Source organism: Tursiops truncatus, chromosome 1 (genome assembly GCF_011762595.2).
Source record: "Tursiops truncatus isolate mTurTru1 chromosome 1, mTurTru1.mat.Y, whole genome shotgun sequence".
NCBI classification, from domain to species: Eukaryota; Metazoa; Chordata; class Mammalia; order Artiodactyla; family Delphinidae; genus Tursiops; species Tursiops truncatus.
This window is the reverse complement of record NC_047034.1, coordinates 105,429,165-105,451,859: the sequence shown is the minus strand read 5'-3', so window position 1 is coordinate 105,451,859 and position 22,695 is coordinate 105,429,165. Positions and strand designations below refer to the sequence as shown.

The 22,695-nt window shown below is 40.3% G+C and overlaps 1 protein-coding gene across 4 annotated transcripts in view; it reads left to right on the top strand.

Moving 5' to 3' along the window:
• LRRC8B (leucine rich repeat containing 8 VRAC subunit B) overlaps nucleotides 1-22,483 on the top strand; it is a 74,307-nt gene extending 51,824 nt beyond the window's left edge. For 2 of the 4 annotated variants that reach the window (XM_073787536.1, XM_073787529.1), the window contains 2 exons: nucleotides 1,223-3,387; nucleotides 17,376-18,941. In XM_073787536.1, the coding sequence (XP_073643637.1) occupies nucleotides 1,249-3,387; nucleotides 17,376-17,669 (2,433 nt within the window). In that variant the 5' untranslated portion in view covers nucleotides 1,223-1,248 and the 3' untranslated portion in view covers nucleotides 17,670-18,941. The other 2 variants (XR_012323890.1, XM_019920012.3) reach the window with 2 other exon arrangements.
• The last annotated feature ends 212 nt before the right edge of the window (nucleotides 22,484-22,695 follow it).

The window sequence follows — 22,695 nt, the reverse complement described above, 5'->3', positions numbered from 1 at the left end:
TGTAATGGGATTCTAGGGTTCAAGGCAGGGTACCAGTCCCTTGAAGGAAGACTAATGAGAGCAAAACAGTTTTTCTTGGGGGTGCTACCAGTACTAGGGTATCTAGAAAGAAACTCAGACCCAGAAAAGATAAGACTTAAGACTCAAAAAAGTGTAAGAGAAGTCCATGGATGAAGGTTGCAGCTGAACCACCAGCAAAGATGCTACTGTGATTTTTTTTAACCAGAATTGTTATAAATCCAAATATTTCCTTTATCTGTCTTACTCTGTGCCGTCCTATAGGTGGTCTGGATTTTACTAGTTAACAATTTTTTAAATGATTTAGGTAAGGCTGAATACTACATAAATCATTTCTGTAAAGAGCATTGTCTGAATACTTTAAATACGAAAATGCAAAATCCACCTTGTTTTTGAAAGCAAAAATAATAATAGCATGTGCCCTTAATCATTTATACTATTAGTACTTTGCCATCAAAACATTAAACATGAGAGAGAGTCCCTTCCGCAGTGTTGTAACTGGGGCTTCCTTCCCCATCCATTTTTTAAGCCATTACCATTTTGTGCCAGCTTTTAAGTATTCTAAGTTGGATGCAAACGTAAGTTACAAAGCAAGAGCTTGGGGGGAAAGGAGATAATGTATTAAATCACAGTTTGTTCTGAACATAGAACTGGTACATCCCTCTAATCCTAAGGGATAATTTTATAAAGCAGTGCTTGCTCAAAGGAAGTTCCTTGTCATGGTTGAAACACAACTCTTAGGTTGTACCCGACGCTCCAGACTTGGGAGTGGAATGTGAAAGAGAGCTTATTCAGACCATTTGGAAGGTACAAAATGTGGCTGTTAGAAATTAGTAGCATAAGAACAAGTTTTCCTAATGTTGATTGAAGAAAATTCGGCTTCTGGTTTTTAGTAGCTTAGCATGAAGTGAAGATGCAGGAGGAAACTAGATAGTTGCTTCACGTCCTGCACCAAATAAATACCTTTACAGATCCAATCTGCCTGTCACCAAATGGTCTCTCATCTAAGGGAATTTACAGTGCTCAGTTGGCATAGCCTAAGGTTTCGAATGAAACCAGGAAACTTTGATACCTTTTGATCATCAGCCCTGCTTCCCAGGTTTTGCCCCTGAGTTAAATCCTACTTGGTTATGTACAAGCCTTAGAGTTTAAGCTTATTTGGGGTACTTGCTTCAGTGGTTTTTCTTTTATTTTCCTCCTCCAGTTTCTGTCCTCCTACAAGGGAAAGTCATGATTACACTAACAGAGCTAAAATGTTTAGCAGACGCCCAGTCGTCTTATCACATCCTAAAACCGTGGTGGGACGTCTTTTGGTATTACATCACCCTGATCATGCTGCTGGTGGCCGTGCTGGCTGGAGCCCTCCAGCTCACACAGAGCAGGGTTCTGTGCTGTCTTCCGTGTAAGGTGGAATTCGACAATCACTGCGCCGTGCCTTGGGACATCCTGAAAGCCAGCGTGAACACGTCTTCCGATCCCGGGACGCCGCTTCCGCTCCCCCTCAGAATCCAGAACGACCTCCACCGACAGCAGTACTCCTACATCGACGCCGTCTGTTATGAGAAGCAGCTCCACTGGTTCGCAAAGTTCTTTCCCTACCTGGTGCTCTTGCACACGCTCATCTTCGCAGCCTGCAGCAACTTTTGGCTGCACTACCCCAGTACCAGTTCCAGGCTCGAGCATTTTGTGGCCATCCTTCACAAGTGCTTCGATTCTCCGTGGACCACCCGTGCCCTGTCAGAGACGGTGGCTGAGCAGTCAGTGAGGCCCCTGACACTCTCCAAGTCCAAGGTTTTGCTTTCTTCCTCAGGGTGCTCAGCTGAGGTTGATTCCAACAAGCAGTCATTGCCCTACCCACAGCCTGGCTTAGAGTCAGCTGGCATAGAAAGCCCAACTTCTAGCGTCCTGGACAAGAAGGAGGGCGAACAGGCCAAAGCCATCTTTGAAAAAGTGAAAAGGTTCCGCATGCACGTGGAACAGAAGGATATCATTTATAGAGTGTATCTGAAGCAGATAATAGTCAAAGTCATTTTGTTTGTCCTCATCATAACTTACGTTCCGTATTTTTTAACCTACATTACTCTTGAAATTGACTGTTCAGTGGATGTGCAGGCTTTTACTGGATATAAGCGCTACCAGTGTGTCTACTCCTTGGCAGAAATATTTAAGGTCCTGGCTTCATTTTATGTCATCTTGGTTATACTTTATGGTCTTACCTCCTCCTACAGCTTGTGGTGGATGCTGCGGAGTTCTCTGAAGCAATATTCTTTTGAGGCGCTGAGAGAAAAAAGCAACTACAGTGACATCCCGGATGTCAAGAATGACTTCGCCTTCATTCTGCATCTGGCTGATCAGTACGATCCCCTTTACTCCAAACGCTTCTCCATATTCCTGTCGGAGGTCAGTGAGAACAAACTGAAACAGATCAACCTCAACAACGAATGGACGGTCGAGAAACTGAAAAGCAAGCTTGTGAAAAATTCCCAGGACAAGATAGAACTGCATCTTTTCATGCTAAACGGTCTTCCAGACAATGTCTTTGAGCTGACAGAAATTGAAGTGCTAAGCCTGGAGCTGATCCCTGAGGTCAAGCTGCCTTCTGCGGTCTCGCAGCTGGTCAACCTCAAGGAGCTCCACGTGTACCATTCATCTCTGGTGGTCGACCATCCTGCCCTGGCCTTTCTAGAGGAGAATTTAAAAATCCTCCGCCTGAAATTTACTGAAATGGGGAAAATTCCACGCTGGGTATTTCATCTGAAGAATCTCAAGGAGCTTTACCTGTCAGGCTGTGTTCTACCTGAGCAGGTGAGTACCATGCAGTTGGAGGGCTTTCAGGACTTGAAAAACCTGAGGACCCTCTACTTGAAGAGCAGCATCTCCCGGATCCCACAAGTCATTACAGACCTCCTGCCTTCGCTGCAGAAGTTGTCCCTCGATAACGAGGGGAGCAAGCTGGTTGTATTGAACAACTTGAAAAAGATGGTCAATCTGAAAAGCCTGGAGCTGATCAGCTGCGACCTGGAACGCATTCCGCACTCCATTTTCAGTCTGAACAATTTGCATGAGTTAAACCTCAAAGAAAATAACCTTAAAACTGTGGAAGAGATCATTAGCTTTCAGCATCTCCAGAATCTTTCCTGCTTAAAGTTGTGGCACAATAACATAGCTTATATTCCGGCCCAGATTGGGGCATTATCTAATCTAGAGCAACTCTCTTTGGACCATAATAACATTGAGAATCTGCCCCTGCAGCTTTTCCTATGCACCAAACTACATTATTTGGATCTAAGCTATAACCACCTGACCTTCATTCCAGAAGAAATCCAGTATCTGAGTAATTTGCAGTACTTTGCTGTGACCAACAACAATGTAAGTAAATCCGTTCTGCCCTTTATTTGGCCAGTCATTTGAGCATCTGCTGTTGCAGTGTGTGATGTAGTTAAAGATAATGGACTTTAAGTCATACTAAGCATCCTGAGCTCGGCCTGACTACCACTTCTAGACATGTGACCATGGACCAATTATCAAAACACTGAGCATCAGTTTTTCATCTAATTTACAAGTTGTCATGGAGATTTTATGAAAAAATATATAAACATTTGGCACAGTTCATGGCACATAGTAGGTACTCAACAAGTGTTCTCTTTATCCTCTTTCTCTGTGTTTTACATAAACGTTACAATTGAAGTGTTTTAAACTAATTAATTAGTTACGGCAGGGCTTGCTTTCATTTCGGAAAAGTCTTAAGTATTTAGAAAGTTTCATAAAACTTTTCAGCTTTCCAAATCTGTCATAGGAGGACTTTTTGTTAAAAATACTGTGATCATGAATTATTCATAAGTCTTTTTTGTGATACAGTAAGAAAGACTTGAAATGTCCATGCATGTCTAGAAAGACAATTCAAAATGAAAGGCCTGGTTCTATAATGCAACACTAGGGCTCCTTAGAAGCTTTTTCCAGCATCTGTGCTTTAAAAATGAACCATAATTTGCAACAGTAAAGCCAAGTTAAGGAAAAGTTAACTTTGCTGAAACAAGAAAAAACAAAATAAATGAGCAGTTTCCTAGGTTAAAATGTGAAGGAGGAGGAAAAAGACAAAAAATCATGCGGGCTGAAAGGGCAAGAGAATGACGGTAATATCTATACGGGAAAAAGAAAAAAAAACCTGTCAGAAATCAGGTCTGCCAAAAGATGAAAGTGATCCTCCTCTAGTTAAAAATGGGAACCGTTTTCTTCTGCTCTACCCAAAAAGGTACTATCTCCTGGACTTTTTATAATTCATATTTCATGCTAAATATAGCTACCAGCATAGTGTTGGCTAGTAAACATGTTAATCACCAGACAGTATTTTCAGAAACCATGGATTGTTGGAAAAATACCAGAGAGGTGGGGAATGAGGCACAATTCATACTGACTTTTAGAATGCTATGATTTTACTTATACGTAAAAGGATAGAACCCACTATACAATAAACAAAACATCTTCATGTCTTAAAGGATCATGAGGTTTTAAAACCCCTTTAAGGTTGATCTAGATTAGCAGTTTACATCAGAATTATCTGAAGGGCCTGTTAAAACACAGATTGCTGAGCCCCACTCCACAGTTCTGATTCAGTAAGTAGGTCTGCAGTTTGCAGTTCTAAAAATCTCAGGTGAAGTTGGTGCTGCTGCTCTGGTGACCATACTTTGAAAACTACAGGTCTAGAGATTTATCAGAAGTGTTGTTTAATTATGCAGTTGATTAGTATTAGTATTTTGGTTATACTTTTTCTGTTGTTAAACCTATAATAAAAAGTATAAATAATTCTTTTGAAAGGCATTGGTTTCACCAAGTTGCTATACAGTTAAATCACTCCATAATTTTTTTTTTCTTCCAGTGTGAACAGATTAACACGCTTTTATTAAGCAATCTCTGAATATATGTAGGAAGAATAATACCCCAAGACCCTTCAGTTCTGCTGCTTAGGGTTACTCCATGAGGCAACAACCCATTCTTTTTTTATAACAAAGTGAATCAGTTATACATGTACATATATCCCCATATCTCCTCCCTCGTGCGTCTCCCTCCCTCCCACCCTCCCTATCCCACCCCTCTAGTTGGTCACAGAGCACCCAGCTGATCTCCCTGTGCTATGCGGCTGCTTCCCACTAGCTATCTGTTTTACATTGGATAGTGTATATATGTCCATGCCACTCTCTCACTTCGTCCCATCTTACCCTTCCCACTCCAAGTCCTCAAGTCCATTCTCTACATCTGTGTCTTTATTCCTGTCCTGCCCCTAGATTTGTCAGAACCTTTTTTTTTTTTTTAGATTCCATATATATGTGTGAGCATATGATATTTATTTTTCTCTTTCTGACTTACTTCACTCTGTATGACACATTCTACGTCCACCCACCTCACTACAAATAACTCAATTTCATTTTTTTTATGGCTGAGTGATATTCCATTGTATATATGTGCCACATCTTTATCCATTCATCTGTCGATGGACACTTAGGTTGCTTCCATGTCCTGGCTATTGTAAATAGAGCTGCAATGAACATTGTGGTACATGACTCTTTTTGAATTATGGTTTTCTCAGGGTATATGCCCAGTAGTGGGATTGCTGGGTCGTATCATAGTTCTATTTTCAGTTTTTTAAGGAACCTCCATACTGTTCTCCAAAGTGGCTGTATGAATTAACATTCCCACCAACAGTGCAAGAGGGTTCCTTTTCCTCCACACCCTTTTCAGCATTTATTGTTTGTAGATTTTTTGATGATGGCAATTCTGACTGGTGTTAGGTGATACCTCGTTTTGATTTGCGTTTCTCTAATGATTAGTGATTTTGAGCATCCTTTCATGTGTTTCTTGGCAATCTGTGTATCTTCTTTGGAGAAATGTCTATTAAGACCTTCTGCCCATTTTTGGATTTGTTTGTTTGTTTTTTTGATATTGAGTTGCATGAGCTGCTTGTAAATTTTGGAGGTTAATCCTTTGTCAGTTGCTTCATTTGCAAATATTTTCTCCCATTCCAAGCGTTGTCTTTTCGTCTTGGTGATGGTTTCCTTTGCTATGCAGACTTTTAAGTTTCATTAGGTCCCATTTGTTTATTTTTGTTTTTATTTCCATTTCTGTAGGAGGTGGGTCAAAAAGGATATTGCTGTGATTTATGTCATAGAGTGTTCTGCCTATGTTTTCCTCTAAAAGTTTGATAGTGTCTGGCCTTACCTTTAGGTCTTTAATCCATTTTGAGTTTATTTTTGTGTATGGTGTTAGGGAATGTTCTAATTTCATTCTTATACATGTAGCTGTCCAGTTTTTCCAGCACCACTTAGTGAAGAGGCTGTCTTTTCTCCACTGTATATTCTGGCCTCCTTTATCAAATATAAGGTAACCATATGTGCGTGGGTTAATCTCTGGGCTTTCTAACCTGTTCCATTGATCTATATTTCTGTTTTTGTGCCAGTACCATACTGTCTTGATTACTGTAGCTTTGTAGTATAGTCTGAAGTCCAGGAGCCTGATTCCTCCAGCTCCATTTTTCTTTCTCAAGATTGCTTTCGCTATTCGGGGTCTTCTGTGTTTCCATATGAATTTTGAAATTTTTTGTTCTAGTTCTGTGAAAAATGCCATTGGTAGTTTGATAGAGATTGCATGGAATCTGTAGATTGCTTTGGGTAGTATAGTCATTTTCACAGTGTTGATTCTTCCAATCCAAGAACATGGTATATCTCTCCATCTGTTTTTGTCGTCTTTAATTTCTTTCATCAGGGTCTTATAGTTTTCTGTATACAGGTAGTTTGTCTCCTTAGGTAGGTTTATTCCTAGGTATTTTATTCTTTTTGTTGTAGTGGTAAATGGGAGTGTTTCCTTAATTTCTCTTTCAGGTTCTTCATCAATAATGTATAGGAATGCAAGAGATTTCCGTGCATTAATTTTGTATCCTGCTACTTTACCAAATTCGTTGATTAGCTCTAGTAGTTTTCTGGTAGCATCTTTAAGATTCTCTATGTATAGTATCATGTCATCTGCAAACAGTGACAGCTTTACTTCTTCTTTTCTGTTTTGGATTCATTTCTTTTTCTTCTCTGATTGCTGTGGCTAAAACTTGAATAATAGTGGTGTTATTGTTGAATAATAGTGAATAGTTGAATAATAGTGGTGACAGTGGACAACCTTTTCTTTTTCCTGATCTTATTGGAAATGGTTTCAGTTTTTCACCATTGAAGACGATGTTGGCTGTGGGTTTGTCATATATGGCCTTTATTATGTTGAGGTAAGTTCCCTCAGTGCCTACTTTCTAGAGGCTTTTTATCACAAATCGGTGTTGAATTTTGTCAAAAGCTTTCTCTGCATCTATTGAGATGATCATATGGTTTTTCTCCTTCACTTTGTTAATATGTTATATCACATTGGTTGATTTGCATATATTGAAGAATCCTTGCATTCCTGGGATAAACCCCACTTAATCATGGTTTATGATCCTTTTAATGTGCTGTTGGATTCTTTTTGCTAGTATTTTTTTGAGGATTTTTGCATCTATGTTCATCAGTGATATTGGCCTGTAGTTTTCTTTCTTTGTGACATCTTTGTCTGATTTTGGTATCAGGGTGATGGTGGCCTCGTAGAATGAGTTTGGGAGTGTTCCTCCCTCTGCTATATTTTGGAAGAGTTTGAGAAGGATAGGTGTTAGCTCTTCTCTAAATGTTTCATAGAATTCTCCTCTGAATCCATCTGGTCCTTGGCTTTTGTTTGTTGGAAGATTTTTAATCACAGTTTCAATTTCAGTGCTTTTGATTGATCTGTTCGTATTTTCTATTTCTTCCTGGTTCAACCTGAGAAGGTTGTGCATTTCTAAGGATTTGTCCATTTCTTCCAGGTTATCCATTTTATTGGCATATAGTTGCTTGTAGTAATCTCTCATGATCCTTTGTATTTCTGCAGTGTCAGTTGTTACTTCTTTTTCTTTTCTAATTCTATTGATTTGAGTCTTCTCCCTTTTTTTCTTGATGAGTCTGGCTGATCGTTTATCAGTTTTGTTTATCTTCTCAAAGAACCAGCTTTTAGTTTTATTTATCTTTGCTATAGTTTCCTTCATTTCTTTTTCATTTATTTCTGATCTGATCTTTATGATTTCTTTCCTTCTGCTATCTTTGGGGGTTTTTTGTTCTTCTTTCCATGATTGCTTTAGATGTAAGGTTACGTTGTTTATTTGAGATTTTTTTTGTTTCTTAAGATAGGATTGTATTGCTATAAACTTCCCTCTTAGAACTGCTTTTGCTGCATCCCATAGGTTTTGGGTCGTCGTGTTTTCATTGTCATTTGTTTCTAGGTATTTTTTGATTTTCTCTTTGAATTCTTCAGTGATCTCTTGGTTATTAAGTAGCGTATTGTTTATCCTCCATGTGTTTGTATTTTTTACAGATTTTTTCCTGTAATTGATATCTAGTCTCATAGCATTGTGGTCAGAAAAGATACTTGATACGATTTCAATTTTCTTAACTTTACCAAGGCTTGATTTGTGACCCAAGATATGATCTATCCTGCAGAATGTTCCATGAGCACTTGAGAAGAAAGTGTATTCTGTTGTTTTGGATGGAATGTCCTATAAATATCAATTAAGTCCATCTTGTTTAATGTATCATTTAAAGCTTGTGTTTCTTTATTTATTTTCATGTTGTATGATCTGTCTATTGGTGAAAGTGCGGTGTTAAAATCCCCTACTATGATTGTGTTACTGTCAGTCTCCCCTTTTATGGCTGTTAGTGTTTGCCTTATGTATTGAGGTGCTTCTATGTTGGGTACATAAATATTTACAATTGCTATATCTTCTTGGATTGATCCCTTGATCATTATGTAGTGTCCTTTTTTGTCTCTTGTAATAGTCTTTGTTTCAAAGTCTATTTTGTCTGATATGAGAATTGCTGCTCCAGCTTTCTTTTGACTTTCATTTGCATGGAATATCTTTTTCCGTACCCTCACTTTCAGTCTGTATGTGTCCCTAGGTCTGAAGTGGGTTTCTTTAGACAGCATGTATACAGGTCTTTTTTTTTATCCATTCAGCCAGTCTGTGTCTTTTGGTTGGAGCATTTAATCCATTTACATTTAAGGTAATTATTGATATGTATGTTCATATTAAGACATATGTTCATATTAAGACAATATTACCATTGTCTTAATTGTTTTGGGTTTGTTATTGTAGGTCTTTTCCTTCTCTTGTGTTTCCTGCCTAGAGAAGTTCCTTTAGCATTTGTTGTAAAGCTGGTTTGGTGGTGCTGAATTCTCTTAGCTTTTGCTTGTCTGTAATGGTTTTAATTTCTCCGCCAAATCTGAATGAGATCCTTGCTGGGTAGAGTAATCTTGGTTGTAGGTTTTTCCCCTTCATCACTTTAAATATGTCTTGCCAGTCCCTTCTGGCTTGCAGAGTTTCTGCTGAAAGATCAGCTGTTAACCTTATGGCGATTCCCTTGTATGTTATTTGTTGTTTTTCCCTTGCTGCTTTTAATATTTTTTCCTTGTATTTAATTTTTGATAGTTTTATTAATATGTGTCTTGGTGTGTTTCTCATTGGATTTATCCTGTATGGGACTCTGTGCTTCCTGGACTTGATTAACTATTTCCTTTCTCATATTAGGGAAGTTTTCAACTATAATCTCTTCAAATATTTTCTCAGTCCCTTTCTTTTTCTCTTCTTCTTCTGGGACCCCTATAATTCGAATGTTGGTGCGTTTAATGTTGTCCCAGAGGTCCCTGAGACTGTCCTCAATTCTTTTCATTCTTCTTTCTTTATTCTGCTCTGCAGTAGTTATTTCCACTATTTTATCTTCCAGGTCACTTACCTGTTTTTCTGCCTCAGTTATTCTGCTATTGATCCCTTCTAGAGAATTTTTAATTTTATTTATTGTGTTGTTCATCATTGTTTATTGGCTCTTTAGTTCTTCTAGGTCCTTATTAACCATTTTTTGGTATTTTCTCCGTTTTATTTCCAAGATTTTGGATCATCTTTACTATCATTACTGTGAATTCTTTTTCAGGTAGACTGTCTATTTCCTCTTCATTTGTTAGGTCTGGTGGGTTTTTTTGCTCCTTTATCTGCTGTGTGTTTCTCTGTCTTCTCATTTTGCTTAACTTACTGTGTTTGGGGTCTCCTTTTCACAGGCTGCAGGTTTGTAGTTCCCGTTGTTTTTGGTGTCTGGCCCCAGTGGCTAAGGTTGGTTCAGTGGGTTGTGTAGGCTTCCTTGGGGAGGGGACTAGTGCCTGTGTTCTAGTGGATGAGGCTGGATCTTGTCTTTCTGGTGGACAGGTCCATGTCCAGTGGTGTGTTTTGGGGTGTCTGTGACCGTATTATGATTTTAGGCAGCCTCTCTGCTAATGGGTGGGGTTGTGTTCCTGTCTTGCTAGTCGTTTGGCATAAGGTGTCCAGCACTGGAACTTGCTGGTCGTTGAGTGGAGCTGGGTCTTGGCGTTGAGATGGAGATCTCTGGGAGATTTCCCCCGTTTGATATTACGTGGAGCTGAGAGGTCTCTTGTGGACCAATGTCCTGAAGTTGGCTCTCCCACCTCAGAGGCACAGCCCTGACTCCTGGCTGGACCACCAAGAGCCTGTCATCCACCCGGCTCAGGAAAAAGGGAGGAAAAAAAAGAAGGAAAGAAAGAAAGAAGAAGATAAAATAAAGTTATAAAAATAATAATTAAATAAAAAATTTTAAGTAATCAAAAAAAAAGAAAGAAAAAGAGAGCAACCAAACCAAAAAACAAATCCAGCAAGGATAATAAGCACTAAAAACTATACTAAAGGGCTTCCCTGGTGGCGCACTGGTTGAGAGTCCGCCTGCCAATCCAGGGGACATGGGTTCGTGCCCCGGTCCGGGAAGATCCCACATGCCATGCAGCGGCTACGCCCGTGAGCCATGGCCGCTGAGCCTGTGCGTCCAGAGCCTGTGCTCTGAAACGGGAGAGGCCACAACAGTGAGAGGCCTGTGTACCGCAGAAAAAAAATATATACTAAAAAAAAAACGGACAGACAGAACCCTAGGACAAATGGTAAAAGCAAAGCTATACAGACAAAATCACACACAGAAGCATATACATACACACACACAAAAAGGGGGGAAAATATATATATATGTATACATATTGCTCCCAAAGTCCACCTCCTCAATTTGGGATGATTCATTGTCTAATCCGGTATTCCACAGATGCAGGGTACATGAAGTTGATTGTGGAGATTTAATCTGCTGCTTCTGAGGCTGCCAGGAGAGATTTCCCTTTCTCTTTTTGGTTCACACAGCTCCTGGGGTTCAGCTTTGGATTTGGACCTGATTCTTCATGTAGGTCACCTGAGGGTGTCTGTTCTTCGCTCAGACAGGATGGGGTTAAAGTAGCAGCTGATTTGGGGGCTCTGGCTCACTCAGGCCGGGGGGAGGGAGGGGTACGGATGCGGGGCGAGCCTGCAGTGGCAGAGGCCACTGTGACGTTGCACCAGCCTGAGGCGTGCCGTGCGTTCTCCTGGGAAAGTTGTCCCTGGATCACAGGATCCTGGCAGTGGCGGGCTGCACAGGCTCCCCGGAAGGGGGGTGTGGATAGTGACCTGTGCTCGCACACAGGCGTCTTAGTGGCGACCGCAGCAGCCTTAGCGTCTCATGCCCATCTATGGGGTCTGCGCTGATAGCTGCGGCTCGTGCCCGTCTCTGGAGCTCTCGGCAGGTCCAGACTTTTTCCCGGACTCCCTCCCAGCTAGCCGCGGTGCACTAGCCCCCTGCAGGCTGTGTTCACGCCGCCAACCCCAGTCCTCTCCCGGCGCTCCGACCGAAGCCAGAGCCTCAGCTCCCAGCCCCGCCCGCCCGGCGGGTGAGCAGACAAGCCTCTCGGGCTGGTGAGTGCCGGTCGGCACAGATCCTCTGTGCGGGAATCTCTCCGCTTTGCGCTCCGCACCTCTGTTGCTGTGCTCTCCTCCGCGGCTCCGAAGCTTTCCCCCTCTGCCACCCGCAGTCTCCGCCCGCGAAGGGGCTTCTAGTGTGTGGAAACCCTTCCTCCTTCACAGCTTCCTCTCACTGGTGCAGATCCCGTCCCTATTCTTTTGTCTCTGTTTATCCTTTTTTCTTTTGCCCTACCCAGGTACGTGGGGAGTTTCTTGCCTTTTGGGAGGTCTGAGGTCTTCTGCCAGCGTTCAGTAGGTGTTCTGTAGGAGTTGTTCCACGTGTAGATGTATTTCTGATGTATGTGTGGGGAGGAAGGCGATCTCCGCGTCTTACTCTTCCACCATCTTGAAGCTCCTCCTGACCACTCCATACATTTTTGAAAGTTGTGGCTGGTTAAATTGTCAGTGGGCCATGAATTATCTAAATGTACAAGCAGGTTAACGGCTTTCTGTAGTTCAATGTTAACTTTAAGATCATTGGTACCTTTGACACCAAGTTTACTGACTTCTTGATTGTGGCTAAAAGGGAGACTAGGTGTTAGTATCAGACACATTTTGTCTTGAAGGGTACTTTGTAGCATATGAAAAGTCTTATGCTGAAGAAAGTTTATGGCCAAAGTACAACGGTGTCTTTGGCTGTGTTGTCTCAGAAGTGGGCTAGCCAGCAGTTGTGGAGCGCCCTCCAGGCCATAACGATGACTGTGACACCTTCGAATGGGTTAGGATCACTTCATCAGAGCTATGAAGAGACTTACCTGCTAAGGATGTGGAGAAACTGGAACTCAGAAGACAGTGACCAGACAGATGAAACGTTCCTCTCTGATGGTATAGTGTATCCTAATTATAGGAAGTACTGGGGAGGGAAGGGAGAGAGAATAGTCCACAATATTGGTCTTCGAATATTTGGAAGACCTTACATAGGAAAGAAAGCTTATTGGGAGTAGCTGTAAGTGTTAGAGCTTGGACAAGCAGGAGATTTCTCATCTTTCCCCAGAAAGCTGTCCAAAGACTGAATGAACATTTGAGAAGGGAGAAGTGATTTTCTTATTAATAAAACTGTCCAGATATAAATTGTCAACCACTTGGTAGGAATATTGTTAAAGGGATTTAAGGATTCTTGTTTCATATAGGGATTTAACTAATTTCAAGGTTCCTTCTTGAAACCTTAAGGTTCTCATGAGTCTATGAAGTAGACCAAAATATGTATAAAAATTAGAAAATAAAACATCAAACCTGCTGCATAAATACTTAGATGTGCATATACTCAGAAACGTGAGTTGATTCCTCCATTTGGAATGGAAGTTGGTAAAGATTCCTGAAAGAACAGTTTTTAAAGACTTCTTTTTTTTTTTTAAACAGCTTTATTGGAGTATAATTGCTTTACAGTGCTGTGTTAGTTTCTGCTTTATAACAAAGTGAATCAGCTATACATATACATATATCCCCATATCTCCTCCCTCTTGAGTCTTCCTCCCTCCCACCCTCCCTATCCCACCCCTCTAGGGGGTCACAAAGCACGGAGCTGATCTCTCTGTGCTATGCGGCTGCTTCCCACTAGCTATCTGTTTTACATTTGGTAGTGTGTATATAAGACTCTTCTTTTTTAAAGACTTGGGCAGTGTGTCAGGTTTATAGATGGAGGCCACAAATACTAACTCTGGGGTTACGCAGAAAAGACATTTATTGAAAGGCTGTCACGTATCTCATCACTGAAAAGGCTGAAGAATGAAGCTTGGAAAACAATCAAGCACAAAGTTAGATAGCGAAAGAAATGCAGCCCAAATCATAGTACAAAAGTCAAATGAGGAAGATACCTTGACACTGACCATACCAGCACTGCACACCAATGCTATCCTGAAAACGATGCTGCTGCTACTGTGGCCCTTGCCCTCCCACAAAATCGGTTCTTCATGGTTTCTGCTGCTTTGTGACACAAGGCCCACCTCTGAGCACCTGATAGAGCTTAAGAATGCTCACACTTGAGCTGTAAGTTATCTGGGAACACAAGGATCTTGTGTTTGCAGTTCCTCTAGTTGGAAGTGGGCTCTGCTTCCCACCAAGAGTCCCACCAAGATAAGGTAGGGAATTCTCAGGACATAGAAGATGTGGGGCAGCCCCCCAAATGACAGACATTCACTGAGAGGGCACTCCAGAGTTTACTCCACTGAATAGTAATAAGTTTTATCACAAAAAAACATTAAACATTTTTGAGCATATTTTTGCTGCAGGATTCCTCAGAGACGTTAACATATGAACATGCACCGTGCTTCTCCAAGAGGGAGATACGGTGTGCAACGTTTGCCACACATAGTTGAGCAAGGCGTTCTTTTCCATGGTAATTCTTGAGAAGAGTGTTCCTGAGAACATTGACTGGGGAAATGTGAAAGGACTATAGAGATCATGCCCAGAGGATTGCAACAGGCATCGGCAGATGTAATAAGAGATGGAGCCTTTAGAAGGTGGGTCAGGGTGGAGAGTGCCTTGAATTCTACCAGTCTAGTTCAGGTTTGAGTCACTGGATAGTAGCTGAGGTGAGGCTTGAGCCTGAAAGTGCCAGTTAGCCTGAATCAGTACCTTCAAAGGAGGCTCTGGTTGTAGCATACACAAGGGTTGGGAGAGGACAATCAAGAAACAAAACCCAGTGGAAAGGTTTAATCATTATGATTTAGAAGTAGGAATATAGATTAAGAGACTCTTGTATCTGAAAGGAACACTGTGGGTCATTGGTCCTGAGGTCAGCAAGCTACAGCCTGGGAGCCAGATCCTCCCACAGCCTGACCTAAGAATGGTTTTTAAATTTTTAAGTGGTTGGAGGAAAAAAATCAAAAGAATAATAATAATATTTCATCACATATGAAAATTATATGAAATTCAAATTTCAGTGTCCATGAATAAGTTGCATTGTTCTCCTTAGTGGGCCTGTATTACAAAGAAATTGTACTCAATTGTGTTATTGTATTTTTAATTACATCACTTAAATGTATGAAATGTTTTCTCTTTTGTTATTGTAAGTACCTACAGAATATTTTCAGTTTTGCCACTTGCCCTGCAAAACCTAAAATATTTACTGTTCCGCTCCTTTAGAGAAAAACTTTGCCAATCTCTGTTCTAGTCCACCGCTTTCACTTTACTGATACTGAAACTGAGGCTCAGAGCAATTTGACTGAGGTCCGAAGCTTCCCAGCGATGGATCTGGGATGGAACCCATGTTCCAGCTCCTGCTCTAGTGCTCTTTCTCCTACAGCTCAGATGCATCAGTCCACATGATGTTCCACGGGAAGCAGTGGTGTGTGTAGATGATGGGAGAGGAAGAGGCAGCATCCACCTCTATCCAGTGCCAAAGTGTAACTGGATTATGATGGTGTTGAATGTGATGGAGAAGCACAGGAAAGGGGGAGGATTTAATAACCTCCCTCAAATCTTAAAAACCACTCCAATTTGCACCTAGGTCTTCCAGTTTCTCCATTTCAGCATTTAATGCAACTCAAAGACTTTAGCCAGAAGGTGAATAATGTAGAAATTCCTTCTGCAGATCATTTATGTAGCAGTGCTCCTTGTTGGTTTTGATATTACCACTTAGATATGGAAGTATTCAGCTTTGCTTCTTGAAATGATTGGATTTTATAGATTCAGGTTGACATGTTCTGAGATAGCATGTGTCAATGGGCAGAAAAATAGGAAATCTGACACTGAAAAGAATTCTGAAATGAGGTCCCAGCCTCTGAGAAACAGTGGAATATTTAATTATCAATGTCAGCCATGAATATAGGATGAGAACTATCCTTCCTTTGATGTTCTGGGGGCTTCAATACATTTTGTTGAAAGTATTTGGTTGCCAGAAAATTCTAGGATATAGAGTGATAATGTAACCATAGTGAGTTTTTTTTCAGTTTATTTCATAGTTTGTTAAATATATGTAATACAGTTTATTCTATAAAACCATTCTGTTTATATAGTTTATCATCTGATAGTCTGTAAACATTTCTTTTGATTTTTGAGAAGAAATCAGTGGTCCACTGGGGAATTTTTTTCCTTTCTGGCTCATGTATTATTTGGTTTAAGAAAGAGCATGCTAAATGAATTCAGTATAAATAAATGCTATCTAGACATTTTTTTTTAATTTATTGGCTCAGGCAAAATTTGTAAGTCGATTTTTCAAGATAAAACTGCTTACTTGAAAGAAAGTCTTGAGTCTCTAACACAGCTCCCCAGCCTCGTGAGTTAAGGCCCTGTGCTTGAGCTGCGTGATGATGCTGGGAGAAAGCCCCTGAGACGGATACTTACCGCTCAGGAAGTGTGCTGCTGACCACAGTCCTTAACTCACTTTTACGACACAACTGAGGGGCCAACCCCAGAGGCTCGCTCTCATTGCCTGGTGAAATCCCTCGCCTGTACTCTGGGGGCTGAGAAGAAGCTAAAATCACAAATTGAGAGAGATGAAAGAAGATGGGTGAGACATGGTAGTGTTGACAGCCAGACAGAAGGAGAATGAGGACAACGGCTTTAGGGTCTTCATTCAGTAGGAAATCAGTACAATCAAACAAGGCACCTGCTGGGGGCCTGGAAGCTGAATGAGGAAGGGAGATTGGGATTCCTTGATGCAGCCCTGGTTAAGGCACTCTTCTTCCTAGCAGCCGTTGTAGACTAATGATTTCTATAATTGTTTCATATTTCTCTCCCCCTTTAGACCGGTGCTTCTCAAATGGGGGCAGTTTTACGCTGTGGAAGACATTAGTCAAGAGACATTTTTAGTCGTCACAACTAGAGAGGGGAGTGGTGCTGGCATCTAGTAGGTAGAGGCCAGGGATGCTGCTAAAACATTCCACAATGCACAGGACAGCCCCACAAAAAGAATTATCCCACCCCAAATGTCAACAATGCCAAGGTTGAGAGACCCGTCTGTCTTGCTCACTACTTTATCCCCAACACCTAGCTGGGAACCTGGCACAAAATGAGGCTCCCAGCAGGCATTCACTGAATACAGGTGAGCCAAGTCTTCCCTCTTCCCAGCCTCTTTGCCTAAGTCACTCCTTTCGCACCAGCAGGTACTCTCAACCCTGAGCACGTTGCACAGGACTGATCATTCCCTCTACTTGTACGTCACTGACACTACTTTTGAGCTGCAGACAATCTCTAATCAGAAGGAGGTTACATTTCTTCTGTCTCTCATCTCTCTCATAGCTCTATACTGAAATTGACATATCTATGGTTTTTCATCTGCATTCTTAAGAAGGAGTGAAATAAAAGGGTAGATATTTTCCTTTGCTTATACCTAGTACTTTGGTGTAGAATGATGAGCTATAATGCATGGCTGACTTAGCAACAGTGATCATTAGATTTATTTTCAAGGATAGCCATTACTGAGAGTATATGTGGGTGATGGAGGAGAAGGCAATTTCCAACATAATGAGCATTTTTGAATGCAATCTGACCAATTTTTTATGCTGTATAGGGAATGTTTATCCTTTGGAAGAGACAGTTCTGGAAGGCCCCGGAAGTTCCAGCAGAGAACTGGCTCCGTGGGGCTACACTAGCCCATCATAGGAACAGATTGAAATGTGCAGCGCCCCTTTCATCCCTGTTTCTAACAAAGCCGCTTCTGGAACAAAGGAGCCTACATTGTTTCATAGTTGCAAAGATGCCTGGTCCAGGCCTGTATAAATATGGGGAACGTTACAGGGTGGGGTGCATGCAATCCACCTCTTCCTGGAGCGCACTTGCCCCTCAGTGGCAGGATGAGAGCTGAGGACATTGAGTGTGCTCAGCCCTTCTCTGGGTGTCTTTCCCCAATAAACCCTATTTCCTATACATACTGTGGCTCCATTAGAAACTCCAGTGCAACCTTCCCACCAAATAGGGGAGCAGTTCAGTTGAGCAGTTGTAGGAGTTGACCTAATTGCAGGCTCTTCATCGTATTTTAAATGATTTCTCTGTGTCGTATGACTTAATCGAAACTCTCAGAGAGCAGGAAGAAGAGTAGATACTCGTGAGTGTGTATGCAGAGGGGAATGAAATGTGCATGTATAGATTGTCATATCTTGCATGGATTGTATATCTATAGATTGTGTATCTATATCTATTGTATATCTATAGATTGTATATCTATATCTATAGATTGTCATATCCTGTATAGATTGTCTGTCATATCTTCTTGTCTCTACTCCTGTCAGCTTTTTTTTTTTTAACAGAATAAAGTTTTCAGTCTCTACTGTGAAACCCTAAAAAATAGCCTTGTGTCTGTTGTCGGGATGTTTTTGAGAGTATAGCTCATTATCCCACACAGTAAACTCGTTATGAGGACTCTTGAGATCCCTGATTTCTGACTAGGACTCAAGAATAATTACACTTCTCCTCAGTCACTGTTTTGTTTTGTTTTTTTTAGATGTTGGGGGTAGGAGTTTATTAAATAATTTATTTATTTTTGCTGTGTTGGGTCTTCGTTTCTGTGCGAGGGCTTTCTCTAGTTGCGGCAAGCGGGGGCCACTCTTCGTCGCGGTGCGCAGGCCACTCACTATCGCGGCCTCTCTTGTTGCGGAGCACAGGCTCCAGACGCGCAGGCTCAATAGTTGTGGCTCACGGGCCCAGTTGCTCCGCGGCATGTGGGATCCTCCCGTACCAGGGCTTGAACCCGTGTTCCCTGCATTGGCAGGCAGATTCTCAACCACTGCACCACCAGGGAAGCCCACTGATTTGTTTTTTATCTCAGGGACAATGAGTATGTAACCGATTAGGTTTCCTTTGAGAATTGAGAGTTGCTTGTTAGAATGTTCAGAGCCAAATCTGTTGCCCACGCATATGCAGCAGGGGTTTATAGAAGTTCAAGGTAGCCTCAATCCTGACTCCATGTCAGGATGTCCGTATTTTTCCTTTATCTTTCCCATCTACTTCAAGTGTATCATCATTATTATATGTACCTCTGTAAAATGTCTAGAAATGTTTTTGGGAAAAGGTAGGGGTATAGATAAATAGATGTATTATGGTAGGCCATCAAAAAACAGTTTTACTGGCTTCTTTTTTTCCCTTTCCAGATTGAGATGCTACCAGATGGGCTGTTTCAGTGCAAAAAGCTGCAGTGTTTACTTTTGGGGAAAAATAGCCTGATGAGCTTGTCCCCTCACGTGGGTGAGCTGTCGAACCTTACTCATCTGGAGCTCATTGGTAATTACCTGGAAACACTTCCTCCTGAACTGGAAGGATGTCAGTCCCTCAAACGGAGCTGTCTGATTGTTGAGGAGAATTTGCTCAATACTCTTCCTCCCCCTGTAACAGAACGTTTGCAGACATGCTTAGATAAATGTTGACCTAAAGAGGAAAATAATTTTTAAAAGTACACTCCAGGGCTTTATCTGAGAACTCAATTTACCTAAGTTATAAAGATGAACAATGGATAATTATGACTAACTATAACCAAATGTCTTATTAAAGCAACTCAGTGTCTATCCCTAAATTAAACAGGTAAAAAGTATTAACACTGAACTAAAGTTTTGTGAATAATTGATCTTTAACTTATGGAAATATAAGAAGTACGCTTGGAGGGTGGAATGGGGACAAGAAATTATTGAATCTCTACATTGCAGTTTGTATCTTTTGAAGATTAGGTATTACTTATTTGCATACTTGTTTTAACTGACTTCCTGTTTTGATATTTATCGCCTAGACCATAAACTCATCAACATAAATTCCCTTGATGTGTACACTGAGCACTGTCTTTGATTTATGGTCTTAAATATTTTTAGGCAGGGTACATTGTGCTAGGCAGAATTCCTTCTGGCTTAATTTTTACTTCCTGTCCCAGCTTGTTTTGAGTCTTCCTCCATCTGATTTTCTCTTAACAACAATGATGAACCCTGAGAAAGTGCCTGCCTTTGGCCTTTGCATAGAACAGGAGCAGGGTACTTAGGACATGTCACCCTCGGGGCATCCTAAAAATTAATGTATACTCAAATTTTTTCTTGTATATCATCAAAGCCTTTTTTATTTGCTAATCATTTTTATATTAAATGTAAACATACAAATATTTTTATTGTATAATCTTGGATTCAAAATCTGTGAGAATAATTTTTGTAAGGTACAGAGAAACACATCCTTTTCTTTAAGAATTTACTATTAATATACTTGGTTTTGGCTGCGTATGATTCTCATATTTGTGCACATTCTGTTCCAAAATGTTTTTGTACTCTGCAACTAATTACTTTTGGATAACAAAAGCCTTGTGTTTCATGCCCTAAAATATTTGGGGGGTTTCCTTTGTAAGAGGATGGCCACATCATCTACCTCTCTCTTCCCTAGTGCTGTGCTATTGTACGGGTACAATTCTTAATTACTTCAAAAACTGTGATGGAGGGGAGAGGTGCAGATTTGAATCTTTAAAACTGATTTTAAAGCATTCTGTAGAAATTAAGTAAGAGTTAAGCAAAATACTTTCTTCTCCATCTGCATGATCTCTAGATAGGATTATAATGTAAAACACTCAGCTTAAAATTCAGCGCTTAAAATGAGTTCTCAGAGCTCACAAAGAAATAGATCTGGTTAACTGAAATTCATCTCATGCCTTTGTCTAACTTTTCTGGAATACATTTTGCTCTTTTTTATAAAGAGCTTTGTGTTTGGCTTTTTATTATCATACATATTGTAAAATGAATAAAATCGACTGACTCATTTTGGGGAAACGTACATTTTCAATGTGTTTTTCTCTAATGGGTCTAGGCATTGTGATGCTGTCTCATTTTGGATGTAACTATGAAGTAATCTATTAACTGCACCTAGACAAAACTGGAAAACACTATGGGTAAAGAGTACTGTAAACATGGAATTGTGTTGTATGGTATGTTTTTTCTTGCTTTGTCCCTTCCAGAAAGATGAAAGTCTAAATGATGGCAAAATGTAGCTTCCCTCACCTGCCACACACCCCTGGACTAACATTCAGAGAAAAGAGTTGTTCACATCAAATGAAATTTGAGTAATAGCTATAAAAAATAGAAAACACCAAAGGCTGCCTAAAACATTATTGTTTATTCTGAATGACAAAGAACAGTGTAAAAATGCAATTCTTACCAAAACTTGCCTTTAGTCAGAACATTCAAGTTCTCAGGGAGCCAGGCACAACTGATGAAACTTTCTTGTAGGATTTCAGAAAACAGGTTCTGACCATATCTAGGGTTTTATGTTATTTTCAATCTTTTGAATGTTGAGTTCTTTGTCATTTTAATGTTTCACATCTCTGTTGCACAATAGAATTGTCATGTGTACCGATTCCAGTGTTGGATAGGATTATCTTATGTTTGGAACATGAATATGATACATGGAAATATGTTTAAATGTTTTGGGCCATATAATTAGCCATAATGTGTATGAAAGATCTTACCCCCTTCTATAAGGAAGAATTTTTAAAACAAATTTCAGATTTGCTACTATTCCCCTGACAAACTACAACTCCTCCCGGCTAGTCACCAGTTCTGTTCACCTGCAGAAGTCACTAGCCAAACCTTCCTTATCACCCTTCTAAATTTCTGGAAGCAAGTTACTATCAGGATCAATAATGAGTTTTGTAAGCTTCTTTCCAAACACTAGGGTTTGGTTACTAATGCAAACTCTGTTGTTCTTCATGCCATAGTTTTTAGGTTTACTTTTTTATTTCAATCCTACACTCCAGTGTTTAGGTAACTTTTGAAATGATGCAGCACTGAGGCCATGAACTCTGAGACCACCACTTAACACACAAAATTGTGATGTTTGATGCCACCTTTACTGCAGTGTTGGAGCAGATATTCAATTTGGAAGAGGATTTTAAATGAAGAAAATTAAGTTTATTCAATTATAATTTTAAGACTTTAGTTGATTTCCAAGAATGTGTAGTGCATTTTCCAAAAAATAAATATGGATGTTATTCAGAACAAAGTTGAAGGCTTATGCTAGCATTGGTTCATTTTATTTACATACACACACACAGATACACAATGATGAGCTTGCACACACACACAGACACACACACGCCCCATGTATACAAAATGTAATTTATTAGTTTTGGATATGTTTAATATTTCTCCAAAGTTGTAAGAGGTTGTAGGTTAATGCTAGGATATTAATTCTTTTTTATTCCTTACTTGTAATCATGGAGTATTCTGTTCTCTTAGTTGTAATGTTAAAACTAAATGCTCAAACTTGGTCAGCGACCTAAGTGGTTTTGAGCATTCCTTGTAAGGTGTGGTGTTCCTTCACTAACATACATCAGGGTATATCTGTGTGGCACATAGATACGGTGTTTTCATTCTTCATCCTCAGTCTTCATTGTTCCTCTGATATCACCATGTTTCACTGTCACTTAGCAAATGTTTGTGTTAAACAGGGTAAATAGAGATCCTCAAGGTCTCATTGTTGTGGCATAGCTCCAATGTGTGTGCTGTGGTGAGCTGCAGTGAGTTATCTGCATAACATTATTGTTTGATAGTGAAAATATTTGTTTCTGTTCTTCAGTGTCTCATGATTCAAATTTTGTATGTTGAATTAAAGTATTGCATAATATTGATGGGTTCAGAAACCATTAAAATAATCAAACAATTATTCTGTGGACTTATAGCTTTATTTCCTTGTATTTTCAAGCAAATGCTCTTTCCATCGTCACTTTCTCTTAGCATTGTCCCATCCACATAAGGTATTTTGTTTTCCCTCTCCACTCACCCATCTCCTTAAATTTATGTAGTAACAAAATATATTTGTGCTAGAGAACTTGCGATACTACTTGAGCGTGTATTTATTTGGGGGGAAGCCAGAGC